The sequence below is a fragment of the Cavia porcellus genome, unplaced genomic scaffold (genome assembly GCF_034190915.1).
Source record: "Cavia porcellus strain 051 isolate PalLab524CR breed Dunkin Hartley unplaced genomic scaffold, mCavPor4.1 scaffold_15, whole genome shotgun sequence".
In the NCBI taxonomy this organism is placed as follows: Eukaryota; Metazoa; Chordata; class Mammalia; order Rodentia; family Caviidae; genus Cavia; species Cavia porcellus.
In genome coordinates, this window is record NW_026947498.1 from 48,214,801 (window position 1) to 48,231,170 (window position 16,370).

At 38.0% G+C, this 16,370-nt stretch overlaps 1 protein-coding gene across 10 annotated transcripts in view; it reads right to left on the reverse strand.

Annotated features, from left to right (window-relative positions):
* Window positions 1–13,171, reverse strand: part of Senp7 (SUMO specific peptidase 7) — a 202,390-nt gene extending 189,219 nt beyond the window's left edge. For 2 of the 10 annotated variants that reach the window (XM_063224882.1, XM_063224877.1), the window contains exon 1: window positions 12,521–13,167. In XM_063224882.1, the coding sequence (XP_063080952.1) occupies window positions 12,521–12,560 (40 nt within the window). In that variant the 5' untranslated portion in view covers window positions 12,561–13,167. Of the gene's footprint in view, window positions 1–12,520 lie in introns of all 10 variants that reach the window. The other 8 variants (XM_063224873.1, XM_063224874.1, XM_063224875.1 and 5 more) reach the window with 8 other exon arrangements.
* Between the last annotated feature and the right edge of the window lie 3,199 nt (window positions 13,172–16,370).

Consider the following 16,370-nt stretch of genomic DNA (forward strand, 5'->3'; position numbering starts at 1 on the left):
ATTTCCTATCAAATTGTCATATTTTTTAAAAATCCTAAAAATTTCCTGCTTAAGCTTATTCTAAATCTTCCCTTCATATTTTCTTAATCTTCCCTTCATATTTTCTCAGCTTACTTTTGCTATCTGTGTACTTACCATCACTCATTCTGGCTTGTTTTGCTTTGCTTTGCTTTGCTTGCTTTGCTTTGCTTTTAAAACAAGATCTCATGATGTAGTTCAGGCTAGCCTTGAACTTTGGGCAATTCCCCTGTCTTAGCCCACTGGGTACCCCATACCCACCTCCTTATAGTAAGTACACATTGTTGTGCACTTGCTTCCCTTTCTTTCTAAACCTAATCAGCCTTCCTAGATGTTTGCCAGAGTTTCACTCTAACTCTAATCATAAATTCTCACATGAAGAAATACAAATGGCAAATAAATATATTAAATATATTTATAAATGTTATAAATTACAAATAAATTTTAAAATGTTCAACATCATTAATAATTCAAGAAATGCAAAGTAAAACAACACTGGGTTAACATCTCACTCCAGAAAGAATAGCCAACATGAAGAAATTAACCAATAACAAATGTTGGTTGGGTGCAAAGGAGGGGCTGGGCGGATCTGGGGTGGCTGCATCAGCCTCCCCGTGTGTCTGGAGGACTGTGGATATCTCTGCAAGCAGGGAAGGATCGCAGGTTCCAGAGGCACAGTGGTCTGTGGTGAGTGCTCAGCGCACTCTGCCCAAAGCCCAGACTGTTCGGGACCCTCCAGGCTTCCGGGTGCTGTGAAGTGGAGAGATGGGTTTGAGGCATCTACATCCACCTCCACATCCCGGCTGCAATTGGAGAGCTGTGGAGCTTCCAAAGGGCAGGTGGGTGCACAGAGTCCCTGAGGCCCAGCTTATCTGGAACTGCAGAGTTCTGAACAGGCAGAGGAGGGCCATTGGTTCTGCAGGCCCAGTGGCTTGGGGTAACGTGGTGCCAGAGTCTCAGTAGCTGCAAACATAGAAGGGGATTTCCAACAGATCCTGAGGAAGCTTTCAAATAACACTTGAAACACAGAAAAATAGGAAAATGACAAAACGAAAGATCAAATTACAACCTCAAACCTCCAGCCCATCTCAAGAAACCCTAGGAGCAATGTATATAGAAGAAAATATATGCCATTCACCTCAAATATCAGACACAATAGCTACTGAAATTAATAAGCAACTCCAGGAAGCTTTAAAGAAATTCAAACTAGAAATAATCTCTCAGGTAAAAGAAGAAATGATAAAAGAAATAAAAGAGATTCTGCATATATCTAAAGAAAACACAGATAAAAAATTGGAAGAACTAAACAAAAAGATAGAATCCCTAGACGAGCAATATAAGAAACAAACAGAATACATAATGCAGATGCACAGAGATATACAGGAAATAAAAAATTCCACTGAAAGTTGTAAAAACCGCCTTAATAAAAGTGAAGACAGAATTTCAGACCTTGAAGACAGGATTGCAGCTAGTGAATACGAAAGGAAAGATCTTTTGAAAATAACACGGAATCAGGAAATAACAATTCAACAACTGCAAGACGATGCAAAGAAAAATAACATAAGAATAATAGGGATTAATGAAAAAGAAGGAGACAACATAAAGGATGTCAAGAGGATATTTAGAGAAGTAATAGCTGAAAATTTCCCAAGCATGAGATCAGAAACCAACATCAGGATCAGTGAAGCATATAGAACTCCAAATAGTCACAACCAAAATAAAACTACACCCAGACATATAATAATCACCATCCCAGAAATCCAACACAAGAATAGATTATTAAAAGCTGTCAGAGAGAAAAGACAGATCACTTATAAAGGAAAACCTATCAGAATCACAGCAGACTTCTCAGCACAAAAAATAAGAAGAGCATGGAGTGAAGTATTCCAGATCCTAAAGCAAAATGATTTCCAACCTAGACTGATGTATCCTGCAAAACTATCATTCAAAATTGATGGTGAAACACGATACTTCCAAGACAAAAAACAGCTGAAGAACTTCATGAACACCAAGCCAACCCTGCAAAAAATATTGAAAGACAGTTTAGATACACAAAGGAAAAAACCACTAAGCAAAGCAGATAATTAAACAGAACAGAAAGATAAAGATGCAACAGCAGAGAGATAACATGTCAACAATAAACCAGCATTTAACAGAAATAACCATTAATGTAAATGGTCTCAATGCACCAATCAAAAGAAACAGACTAGCAGAATGGATCAAGAAATAAAATCCAACCATATGCTGTTTACAGGAAACCCATCTAACCCAGAAGGATACTTATAGACTGAAAGTCAAAGGATGGAAAACAGTACTTCATGCAGCAGGAATCCAAAAAAAGGCAGGACTAGCCATTCTGTTTGCAGACAACGTGAACTTTAAACCAACAATGACCGTAAAGGACAAAGAAGGTCACTACATATTCCTAAGGGGAAAACTCCAAGAGGAAGAGATAACTATCTTAAATATATATGCACCAAACTCCAGAGCACCCAGTTATATAAAACAACTATTAACAGAAATGAAAACTCAAATTATCAGTAACACAATTGTAACAGGAGACCTTAATACGCCATTTACACCAAGGGACAGATCAACCAGACAGAAAATGAGCAAAGAAATAACAGAACTGAATCACACCTGCGAACAAATGGATTTGATAGACATATACAGAATGTTCCACCCAACAACATCTGTTGGGAGCCTGCCGTATTACCCATGAGAATATAGCCACAAGATGGCGTCCGCCTACCGCCTCGCTGCTCCCCCGCTCATCGTGTGCCCAAGATGGCGCACACATCCTGCTTCCTGGTTCTTGCTCGGCTTACTGTCCCCGCCATATATGGTAATGATTGATTGCTTCCTTGTTGCCGCCCAATCGCCTGTCCCCACGTGTAATCCCATGATTGGATAACATTAGCTATATAAGCCCAAGTATAGGAAGTGCCCGACGCACAACACGTAGGAAGCCGTCAAGGATGGACGTGTATTGAGGTTGTAGCCCAGTCAATAAAGGAGCCTGCAGAGACAAAGTGTTCGTGTGCCTCATTCTGCGGGACAGACGCGGCGCCGGACAAACATCAGAATACACATTCTTCTCAGCAGTACATGGATCATTCTCTAAAATAGACCATATATTAGCTCACAGAACATATTTAAACAAATGCAAAAGAGTTGAAATCATCCCTTGCATGTTATCGGATCATAGCGCTCTGAAATTAGAAATTAATGATAAAAGATACTGCAAAAATCCCGCAAACACATGGAAACTGAATAATACACTCTTGAGTACTCAGTGGGTCACAGAACAAATTAAAGAAGAAATTAAACAATACGTACAAGAAAATGAAAATGCAGATACAACTTTCCGGAATCTGTGGGATGCAATGAAAGCCGTCCTCAGAGGAAAATTTATTGCACTGAGTTCCCACATCAGGAAAACAGAACGAATACAAATAAATAACTTGAAACAGCTAGAAAAAGAGCAAGTCAAGCCCAAAGCCAAAAGAAGACAGGAAATTATAAAAATCAGAGCAGAAATCAATGCAATAAAGACTAAGAAAACAATCCAAAGAATCAACAAATCAAAGAGTTGGTTCTTTGAAAGAATAAATAAAATCGATAAGCCCCTAGCCAACCTTATTTTAAAAAAGGGAAGAAAAAGCTCAAATTCATGCAATAAGAAATGAAAAAGGTGAAATCACTACAGAACCAATAGAAATACAGAAGATCATCAAGACCTATTTTGAAAACCTCTACTCTCAAAAGTTTGATAACACAGAAGAAATAGACAGATTCTTAAAAACATATGAAGTACCAAAGCTAGATCAAGACAATGTAAAACTGTTAGGGGGCTGGGGATTTAGCTCAGCGGCATAATCACCTGCCTTGCAAGCAGGCGGTCCTGAGTTCGATCCCTGGTACCGATAAAAATGAAAAAGACAAAAAAAAAAATTCTACTTTGGGGCTGGGGATTTAGCTCAGCGGCATAAGTGCCTGCCTTGCAAGCAGGCAGTCGTGAGTTCGATCCCTGGTACCGATAAAAAGGAAAAATACAAAAAAAAAAAAAAAAAAAAAAGACAATGTAAAACTGTTGAATAACCCAATCTCTGTTAATGAAATTGAAAATGTAATTAAGTCCTTACCTACAAAGAATAGCCCAGGCCCAGATGGATTCACTGCAGAATTCTACAAGAAATACAAAGAAGACCTAATGCCAACACTCCTGAAACTATTCAATGAAATTGAAAGTGAAACAATCCTTCCTGAGTCATTCCTGGAAGCAAATATTACTCTAGTACCAAAACCTGAGAAAGACCCAACTAAAAAAGAGAACTATAGACCGATCTCCCTAATGAACACAGATGCAAAAATCCTCAATAAAATATTGGCAAATAGGATGCAGCAAATCATCAAGAAGATTATACACCATGACCAAATGGGATTCATCCCAGGAATGCAAGGATGGTTCAACATACGTAAATCAATAAATGTAATCCACCATATCAATAAAGCCAAAAGTAAGAATCACATGATCATTTCTATAGATGCAGAAAAAGCCTTCGATAAGGTCCAACATTTATTCATGATAAGAACTTTATAGAAAATTGGCATAGATGGTCTTTACCTCAATATAATAAAGGCCATTTATGACAAACCAACAGCCAGCATCACACTAAATGGCCAAAAACTGAAAGCCTTTACTTTAAAATCAGGCACAAGACAAAGATGTCCTTTATCACCACTCCTATTTAATATAGTACTGCAAGTACTAGCCAGAGCAATTAGGCAAGAGAGAGAAATAAAAAGGGTAAAGATAGGAAAAGAAGAAGTTAAATTATCATTGTTTGCAGATGACATGATACTCTACATAAAAGACCCTGTAAACTCCATTGAAAGACTCTTAGATACAATAAATAAATTCAGTAATGTGGCTGGATACAAAATCAATACTCAGAAATCAATAGCATTCCTATACACAAACAACAAAATCAGAGAGGGAAATAAGAGAAACTACACTCTTAACATTAGCAAGCAAAAAAATGAAATATTTAGGAATTACTCTAACGAAAGAAGTGAAAGACTTATACAGGGAAAATTATAATACACTGAAAAAAGAAATTGAAGATGATCTCAGAAAATGGAAAGACATCCCTTGCTCATGGATAGGAAGAACAAACATTGTGAAAATGGCCATTCTCCCAAAACTGTTATACAAGATTCAATGCAATCCCAATAAAAATACCGTCAACATACCTTATAGATCTAGAGAAATCACTCCTAAATTTCATCTGGAACCAGAAGAGACCTAGAATAGCAAAGGCAATTCTAAGCAGCAAAGACAAAGCAGGAGGCATCACAATCCCTGACTTGAAGTTATACAAAGCAACAGTAGTAAAATCAACATGGTATTGGAATCAAAACAGAGCCGAAGATCAGTGGAATAGATTAGAAGATACAACCACAACTACAAACACACTCAACCACCTTATCTTTGATAAAGGAGCCAAGCAGGTTCATTGGAACAACGACAGTCTCTTTAATAAATGGTGCTGGAAAAACTGGCTCTCCATTTGCCGAAAACTAAAGCTAGACCCATGTCTATCACCATGTACTAAATTAAAATCTAAATGGGTCAAAGATCTGAATATTAAAACACAAACACTAAATCTATTGGAAGACAAATTGGGTAGAAACCTTGAAGACATAGGAGTAGGTAGAGAATTCATGAACAGGACTCAAACCGCATGGGAAATACTTCCCAGAATCAATAACTGGGACCACTCTTATTAAAAAGTTTCTGCATGTCAAAAGAAATCTCCAGCATAGTGAAAACAAAACCCACAAACTGGGAAAAGATTTTAGTGAACTGTCTCTCAGACAAGGGACTCTTGTCTAAAACATACAAAGAATTAAAAATTCAAAGATCCAAAGACCCCCAAAATTCAAAGATCCAATCCAAAAATGGGCAAGTGAGATGAATACGCACTTCTCACATGAAGAAATGCAAATGGCAAATAAATACATGAAAAACTGTTCATCATCATTGGTCTTTAGAGAAATGCAAATTAAAACCACACTGAGATACCACCTCACTCCTGAAAGAATGGCCAGGATCAAGAAAACCAACAACAACAAATGCTGGAGAGGCTGTGGGGAAAAAGGAACTCTCCTACACTGTTGGTGGGAGTGTAGACTGGTGCAGCCTTTGTAGAGGTCAGTCTGGAGATTTCTCAAAAAGCTGGGGTTGGAAGTCCCATTTGTTCCAGCTATTCCACTTCTAGGCATATTCCCAGAAGAACTGAAAGCATCATACCACAGTGATATATGTGCACCTATGTTTATAGCAGCACATTTTGTAATCGCCAGATCTTGGAAACAACCCAAGTGTCCATCAACTGAGGAATGGATAAAAAAGTTGTGCTATTTCTATGCAATGGAGTATTATTCATCTATAAAGAAGGATCACATTGAGACATTTATCAATAAATGGGCGCAGCTTGAGACCATACTCATAAGTGAAATAAATCAATCTTGCGTGTATGAATACCAAATAGTTTCCCTAATGTAAGTAATGATTCAAATATATAAAAAATGTAATAATCATGATTCCCCATTATGTGGCCTTGAAGCCTTATAAAGTTTTCACTTATTAATTGGAAAGGCTTTATTCTGGGCTTCTTGATATGGAAATATTTGAAGCTATAGTATATGAAGTTTTATTCAAATATTTCAAGGAAAAAGACAGACACTATGGTAACTACTAGTAAGTCGGGTTATTTGGTGGTGAAGCTCTAGGTTGCTGAAACAGTCATGCTTTGACCTGTATTGTTATATTGTTATGTCCTCTTTTATCTCAATCTCTCCCTTATTCATTAAAAAAAAATATTTAGTTATTTTTTATGGTTTTTTTAATTAAGGGGAAAAATTTTAAAAATTAGCAGGATATATTATAGTAACTTTTTTTATTTCCTATTAACTTGTTTTGAAGTCCTGTAATACTCCCACTATCTTGTTTTGACTGATTAGACGCTGTTCCATTCTGTATGACAGTATCAAGTTTGAGGGTATAGGCAACTACTTTGAAGGCAATAAGATTCACTAAGATGCCCATTCTGGTTTGAATATTGTCTCCTTTGGAAGTCCTGTAATGTTTACAATGCTTAAGTTTTATTGGTCTTGTTCTCTACTGTTTTGTTCAACTTTATAATATCTAATGAGATAGACAACTCTTTTTAAGGAAACAAGAGACAACGTTGATAACCATTGTTGATAACCTTGTACTCTGTTTTACATCACGTGCTATGTCTATCCTTGGTTTTGACTGACAGCTTTGTTTTGCCATATTTAACTTTATTCTCTTCCAAAAACAAAAGTAATAAGAATTAAGGAGTAATAAAACCCAAAATGTGTGGATTTTGTTGTAAAAAAGAGAGGGAAAAAAAGAACTCTAAAGGATACAACAGCAAGTGAGTTTAGGAGTGTTAAATAGCTGACCATATTAATGTTTTTGGTTGGAACATTGAACACAACTGTTTGCAGTCTCACTGTTTGAATGTCCACTTTGTATGCTTTGATACTGTGATTTGAGCAACTATCTCTAAGATGATAATATGTAATCTATTAACTGGTGATTTCTTACTATTTTTTTTTGTAGTTCTGTATTACTTGTACCCTTACACCGCTTTGTTTTGTTTTGTGTTCTTCTCTTTTTCTAAATAAAATTTAAAAAAAAAAATGTTGGTTGGACTGTGGGGAAAAAGGAACACATCTCCATTGTTGGCAGCAGTGTAGACTGTGGAGATTCCTTTAAAAACTAGGATTACAAATTCCATTCAACTCAGCTATTCCCCTTCTGGGTATTTTCCCAGAAGAACTAAAAACATCAATATATATCAAACTACCACAAAACTACCAATAAAAACATCAAACTACCACAGCAATATATATGTACCTAAGTTTATAGTAGCACAATCTGTAATAGTTATACCTTTGGAAACAACCCAAATGCCCATCAGCTGAGGAATGGATAAAAAAGATGTGGTATTTCTTTATAATAGAATACTACTCAGCCATAAAGAACAATGAACTCAATACTTTTATAGGTAAATGGGTGCAACTATATTCATAAGTGAAATAAATCAGACTTGTATGTGTAAACACTGTATAGTCTGGCTACTGTAAGAAACGAAAAGAGAGGGCTGGGGATTTAGCTCAGCAGCATAAATGCCTACCTTGCAAGCACGCAGTTGTAAGTTCAAAAAAGAGTAAGATTCAAAAATTACAATAGATATAGTAAAAGGGAAAGAAAATGCTCAAAGGGAAATTACAATGTTTGATCAATCTTGCATGCCTGAATCTGGTAGTCTAAGCAATTACTTTGAGGATAACAATAATACAATACAAAAATCGTTGTTAAATTTCTATCATCTTGTTTCGAAATCCCATATTGTCATTTATTTTTCTTGTTGATGCTTGTTGTTTTGCTTTTGCTATTTTCTGTTTGCTGCTTGATTTTTGTTTTTTTCTTGTTAAAATAAAAAATTAAGAAAATAAAAAAAGAAACATAAATTATCATGAGACACTCGTCCCTCAAGATGGAATTGGAGGACAGAAGAATTTCCAAATAAGCAAGTTTGAAAACAAATACACACGCTTAGCCACTCTCTTCCTCAGGCACAATGTACAGCCCCATATCAAAGGTTCTGAAAAATCTTGCAATAAAATGAATTTCTAACTAGTTATCACTCCTATTTGCCCATGAAATTTTTTTTCCTCCATACAAACTACAAACACTTATTTTTCCTCTTATGGCAGTAAATAAATTTACTTTTTTTTTTAAATCGGTATCAGGGATCTAACTCACAATCGCCTGCTTGCAAGGCAGGTGCTTACGCCGCTGAGCTAAATCCCCAGCCCCAGCAGTAAATAAATTTAAAACTACAGATTTTTTAATTAAACTAAATTTTTAAATCTTGGCACTGGTTCAGATGTAACTATTACTAACATACTTAGGTTCCCTAAATTCCAGTTCCTTATCTATAAATAAAAAAATAATAGCCACTGTATTAGGCTTTTTGAAAGAAGTGAACTTTATAAAGTTCTTAGTACAATGGCTAGTACCTAAGGAGTAAAAACCACATGTATTCTTAGTTGTAGATCACCAAAGATACTGAAGCAACATGTTGAAAATGTGAAATTTACTTTAGTTTTCCTGTTTGAAATCAAAAATTCATTTATAAATTGTGCTTATGCCATAATGTTAAGTGAAATAAATCAGATATACAAGCGTAAATATCATATAGTTTCTCTTATATGAGAAACTCAGAGTAAAAATAAAGAGCAAAATAAAAGAAAACAGAAGTAAGGAAATAGGTCTTGCTCAAAGTGGTAGGAGATCAAGAGATGGAAGGGGAAAGGGAAGAAAGGGCAGGGAGACAGGATGAAAACGGAATTAAAATGTGTTACGTACATGTACCAACTCTATATAAGAATGTGAACTTTATATACTATAAACAAGCACACACACACCACAAAAAAAAAAAAAAAAAAAGGGAATCGAGAGATGGGTGGAAGGGAGAGAGTAAGGGAAGAGAAAGGCAATGAGGAATAGAATTAAGAGATATTATGCAGAGCCAGGTATGCTGCAAATTTATAATTCCAGAGGCCAGACTGGGCTACAAAGTGAGTTTAAAGCCAGCCTAGCTCTGTCTCAAAAAAACACACAAACAACAATAACAACAACAAAAAAAGATGTGTTATGTACATGTACAACTTTCCACAAGGAACATAAACATCAGGTACTATACATGTGCACTAATAAAAAATAAAAACAAAGTAATTGTGGCCTATGACTCTTATTATATTTATGTTTCACTTTGGTTGTTTATCATTCCCACAGTTACCAGTTATATAAGATACAAACATTTATTTGTGATTTGCTTAGTTAGACCAGCTGGAATTGAATTTCTGCTTTCAACTAAAAAGTTCTAAGTAACACAATATGTACATATTCACAGTTCTCTGTTTAGATGAAATTCTAGGGAAGGTTTGTGTTTGGTGTTTTGTTTTCTTTCTCTACTGCCACCCCTCTTACCTCTTCTTTCTTATAAATCAAATTCTTTTGTGTGTATTCACAAATTTTGATGACCATATCACTTTATTTGCACTTCAATTAGCAACAACTCCAGATGAAACAGCAACTGCATGTATGTAACAGTCATACAGAATCTCTTTCAACCAACTGAGCACATTTAATTTCTGAGAATATATGTGAGAAAAGGCCAGGGATATAGCTCAGAGGTACAGCACCTGTCTAGCACACACAGGGCCTTGGATTCAGTCTCCAGTGCTGCAAAAGAAAAATAAAATTAAATTTATAGCCAGGTATGGTGGCACCTGCATGTAACTCCAATATTATGGGAGGCTGAAGCAGAAGGAGCACTGAGCAACTTAGTCCTTTAGCAAATTTCTGTCTCAAAAAAAATTTTTTGAAAGGGGGAAAAGTGGCTGGGGAAGTACCTCTGTGCAAAAGCCCTAATATGTTCAATATCACACCCACAAATAGAATTTATAGTAGAAAATTAAATGCACACTATTTTAAAAGGTATTCTATATTCTTAAAAATTAATGTTCATGTTGTAAAACTAGAGGCAAACTAGAGAACAACTAAGTAACATCTGATTTGGGAATGTTTTTTATTATATATTACTTCATAGGACAGTTCCAAAGGACAGTCATTAGACAAAACAAAACAAAAAAAAATCTTGAGAAATATAACTAATAAATGTCAATGTCTCTTAAGGATTACTAACTTCTTTTATTCTCACAATTCATTTCCAGAAACTATCTCCATAAATTAACTATAATAAAGAAATGCAAGTGTAATCACATAAAGGGACTGGATTTATCAAAGCATAAGGCCCTCAAAAGGTAGAATATCAACATTAAATGAATGTGACTGGCATGGCGGCTCACACATATAAGCCCAGCACTGGAGGCTGACACAGGAGGATCTTGAGGGTGTCCTGGGCTACATAGTAAAAAGGCTCCACACCTTAAAATGAGCATGAGGGATGATTATACCTAAAGCTCTGAGTTAAGAAGCACACACATGATGCCAGATAAATACTGCAGTTTTCTAACGGGTCTATTTTACATTAAGATTTAGGGGAATGGGATATTAAGACAAATGTTATTGGAAGCACACATACACAAGGTAAACATATATTTTCAAAGACAAAGATTATCAAATGACTGCATATGAAGATTCTCAGGATAGCCAGGAATGGTAAATAACACACCTATACTGCAGCATTCTAGGAGACTGGGGGAGAGGAGCATAATAAGTTTGAACCCCCTCTTGGGCAATTTAGTGACTTATCCAGACCTTGTTTCAAAATAAAAACTTAAAAGGGGAAGGGGCTCTAGATGTAGACCAGTGAGAAGGCCCTGCGTTCAATCCTCACTATGGAGAAAGGATGCTGACTCTCAAGAGTTTGAAATGTTTCAGGCAATAATTCCAGAGAAAGTGTTCACTTTCCCTAGTTGAAACCAAAAAGTTTGAGATGTACAGCCACAAGGCACTCCTAAATAAATGTGGAATTGTTAACGCTGTCTCTACGAAAATAAAAGACACTATAAGAAATTTTTAAATTAAAGAATTGATTCATTGGATATTAAATTTATGTACAGGGCTCTACTCCTCTCCCCTGTCTACAAGACATTGAACACAAGGACTTGAGTGAGGTATCTTCGATGGATGGAATGTCTGACCAAAACTTTACGGGGAGGTGCTTACAATACTTCTGGGTTACCAAGGTGTAATACAAAACTCAAGTTGGTGATTTAAACCTTAAAACAATTTCAAAAATAAAAATATGCTGAAATTTTAAAAAAAGACAAAGCAAGGATTTGGAATCCTTTGTTTGAGTTTCGAAGCACTTTGGAAAGACGCAGGAGGAGGCTGGAAGGGAAAAAAGCTATTAAAGTTATTAAGTGAGCCCCTTTAGCAGAAAGAGACACAGTGGGTATTTATTTGAAGAACAAAGTAACAGTAAGCCCCGCCCTTCCTTTGGAGCAGCCATTCCCACCTGCCTGACAGGGGGAGGCAATGGTAGGGATCGGTGAAACCGAGAAGGGAGGACAGGCGCCGAGAGGCTGGAAAACAACCTGGAACCCAGGCGGAATTACGGGGAAGGCGTGGCAGGGTAGCACCAAGCCAACTGGGAAGATCCGCCGGCCGAAAACACTCCAGGAGTGTTCGCGCGAGCCGGGGGAAAGCCAAAGGGTGAAACTAAAATGACAGCTCGGCAGGCCCGGCGCCCAGGGGCGGAATCGCGCCCGTGCCTTCCATTGTGCGCGCCCCCGCCTCGCCCTCCTCCGCGACCCCGCCTCGCTCTCCTCGCACCCTCACGGCCTGGGCCGCGGCGCAACACCACCCGTCGCCGCCTGCACCTTCCAGGTAGGAGATACTACGGTCAGCCCGCCGACCCGTACTTACCGGATGAAGATCGCCGCCTCCCGAGCTTCCTCCTGTCCATCTTTCCTTCCTCCTGCTGGAGTCACAGTTGTCGGCGCTGTCACCTCAAGACCCCTCAGGCTTGGGGGAGGGAGGGGGAGGGGAGAAAGACAGTCTGGAAAATGCGACTGCGCTTGCGCAATAGCCGCCTCCTGCCCTCCGGCCGGAAGTTACTGCCCCGCCCACTTCTACCCCGGAAATCACTTCCTGGGACTTCTTTTCTCTGCCAGTTGCTACGTTATCCGCAAGGGTTACTTAGAGCTCATTTTCGTGATCTCTGCCACTCTGGAAAAGCCAAGCTGGGCGTCCGATTTTTAGCCAGGACGTTCACAGGTTTCGCTGGTTGGAAGATTATATACACCCACTAAAGGGAAAAAACATGACAGTTTCTTCCAGTTTACATCTCACAAGGTGGCACTAGAAATACACGGAGAAAACATTTTTTGCAGTATTACTTTGCAGGTCCGTTTTTTGTCCTCAAGAAGCATATCCTCAAACGCAGAAACAAGATATTTAAAACAGCAAAATCGCCTGGTACTGTAACCCGCACTTCATTATAAACCCTAGTGGCCAGTACCAATAAATATCACAGCTATTAATTTAGCATCTGGGGTATAAACAGATTAAGCCAGCAGTTATCATAGTAATAAAGAAGAACTCTTTGAAATTAAAATTTATCTCCAGACGTTATGACTCACACCTGTAATCCCAGTACTCTAAAACTGAGATAGGATCATAAATTGGAGCCCAGGCTTGAGATTTAGGGGGATTCAAAAAAGGGGAGTGGAAATTAACCCATTGCAAAGCCCTAGGTTTAGTGCTCAGTATACAGAAATGGCGGGAAGAATTTTCTTAGTATGTCTGGCAATAATGAACATTCTTTGCACACTTAGCTCACATTATATAGAGCCTTTTAAATTAAAATGATCTGAAATTAGGATCATAATTTGGAGCCCAGCGTTAAGATTTAGGGAGACTCAAAAATAAAGGAGAGGGGATGTAACCCATTGCAAAGGCCCTATGTTCAGTGCTCAGTATACAGGAATGGAGGAAGGAATTTTCTTAGTATGTTTGGCAATAATGAACTTTCTATGCACACTTAGCTCACATTATATAGAGCCTTTTAAATTAAAATGATTTGAAATTAGAATTTCATCAGCCTAGGAAAAGGAAAAAGATGAACTTAATTGATCATAGTGGATATGGTTTTTTAGGGGATTTTTTTGGTCTTTTTGAGACTGAGTCCCGCTATGCAGTTCAGGCTGGCCTCGAGCTCGATTTGTAGCTCAGACTTCCCAAGTGCTGGGATTACAGGAGTGTGCGTCACTAGGGCCAGCATGGTTCTTTATTATTGCGAAACTTTTTTTTTTTTTTTTTTTTTTTTTGAGACAAGGTCTCGCTATGTAGCCCAGGCTGGTCTCAATCTTGAGATCCTCCTGCAGCCTCTCAAATGAGAACTGGGTTCATCTGCACACTGAGCCTGCTAATTTTTTTTTTTTTTTGTCTTTTTTTCATTTTTGTTGGTACCAGGGATCGAACTCAGGACTGCCTGCTTGCAAGGCAGGTGCTTATGACACTGAGCTAAATCCCCAGCCCCTAATTTTTTTAAGATAGTATCTCACTGTGTAATTCAAACTAACCTTGAACTCGTGGGGGCGGTTTTTGTCTATTTTGAGAGAGTCTCACTATCCAGTTAAGGCTGTCCTTGAATTCATAGCTATCTTCCTGCCTCAGCCTCCCCAATGCTGGGCCTACAGGCATATACCACCTCACCCAGCTTTTTTTTTTAAACACGGTCTCACTGTGTGTAATCCAGGTTTTCGTGGAACTCATGGCAATCCTATTTCAGCCTCCCAACTGCTGTGATTTCAGATGTGAGCCAGCACACCCAGCCTACACAGTTACATTCCTGTCCCTTTTTTATTTTTTATTTTGGAACAGTGTTTCACTTAATTGGTCAGTTAGAGTTGAACTACCCAGTCCTATGCACATAGGCAACCAGACTAGGCTTATTAAGAACTTCAAATTAGATATTTATTGTATTTTTGTTTTAAGCAGTGAATATGGTTTTAATAGTTCCAAGCCCTAGCCAGGCCTGGTTCCTATAATCCCAGCACTCAGGAGGCTGTGGCAGGAGGAACACCCCAAATTTGAGGCTAGCATGAGCTGCTTAGTGAGTTCAAGGCCAGCCTGAACTACATGGTAAAACTGTCTCAAAAACAAGAAAGAAAATAGTTACAAGGCAGTGTAATGTTGATCAGCCCTTTGTTACACCACTTAATAGTTTGTTTGAAGAGAGTTAGAGCTCAGTGGAATCTGTGAAAGACCTTTACTTATCATAAAGGAATTAACTTTAGTACAAAGTTAATGTACAAAGGCGTAAAAGGGCACCAGGAACATTTGGACTTTCTAAACTACTTTAAAAATTGAAATGAACAATCTAAAGTTCCTTACCAGTGTGCTTCAAAGCTGCCTGGGTTTGCAAAAACATTTTTGGAAGGGGCTGGAGATTTAGCTCAGCGGCATAAGCGCCTGCCTTGCAAGCAGGTAGTTGTGAGTTCAACCCCCAGTACCGATAAAAAGGAAAAAGACAAAAAAAAAAACATTTTTGGAGCACTGTTCTGTTGTTTTCACTTCATTTTCCTTAGTAATTAATTCTTATCTCAACAATGCTCTCCAGGAAATTTTTCTTTGGTGTATAAATGAAGCAGTATGACTCATGAAAAGATACTAATTGGTTTCAAAGATATCTTCCTTTTTAAGACAACCAGCAATTGGAACTACCCTATATTGAAACAGTCTGGATTGGGCATGGTGGTAGACACCTGTAACCCTGGCTCTTGGGAGGCTGAGGCAAGAGAATCACCATAAATTCAAGACCAGCCTGAACTACGTAGCAAGATTTTGCCTCAAAAAAAATTTGTTCCCAAAAGTTAAAACCTGGGGGTGTAGCTCAGTGGCAAGGCACTTAACTATCATGAAAGTGGCCACAAGTTAGATCCCCAGTGCCACAAGAAAGGAAAGAGGGGGGTACAAAGGAGAAACTCCTCAAGTTTTACTTCTGCTGAGCTGGTTTCCTGAGTTAATTATAGAAAAAAAGCTGGCTTTCTGAGCAGGTTACTGTAGGTTGTGAGTTCTACTTCTGAATTTGTGTGTGGTCTAGGTACTTTCCCTTTATATTATCAGTTTGCCATACTTGGCATCATTACAAATATCTCAAGGTAAAGGCCTTACCACAGGTAGAAAAGTTAAATCTTTGCAAAATGCTTAATTTAGTGTAATTTACCACAAGAAGAATTAGGGAAGTCAAAATTTATTTCACTTTTCCCAGCACTAATAAATTATTGCGCTTTTTACTTGTTTTGTTTTGTCTCGTTTTGTTTTGTTTCGTTTTTCTGAAGCAGGGCCTTCCTATATAGTTCATACTGATCTTGAACTCACTAGTGTGTAGCCCAATCTGGCCTTGAACTCATGGTGATTCATCTGCCTCAGCCTCCTGAGTGCTGGGATTGCGAGGCATGTGCCACCACTCCCAGCTCTTTTTACTTTTAGTGGTTATTAACTTCTTAGGGACTAAGCTTTCAAAAATTAATCAGACTTACTACAAATATGACTCCAATGAAAAACTCCACTGAGAAAAATGACCTTTTTTCTCTATTACTGTTTTTTTTTTGTAGGTTTTTCTTGTTTATTTGTTTGTTTGTTTGTCTTTTTGAGACAGGGTCTCACTATGCAGTTCAGGCTGGCCATGGACTCACTTCATAGCCCAGGCTGGTCTCAAACTTGCAATGATCCTGCCTCAGCCTCCTGTGTGCTGGGATTACAGGAGTGT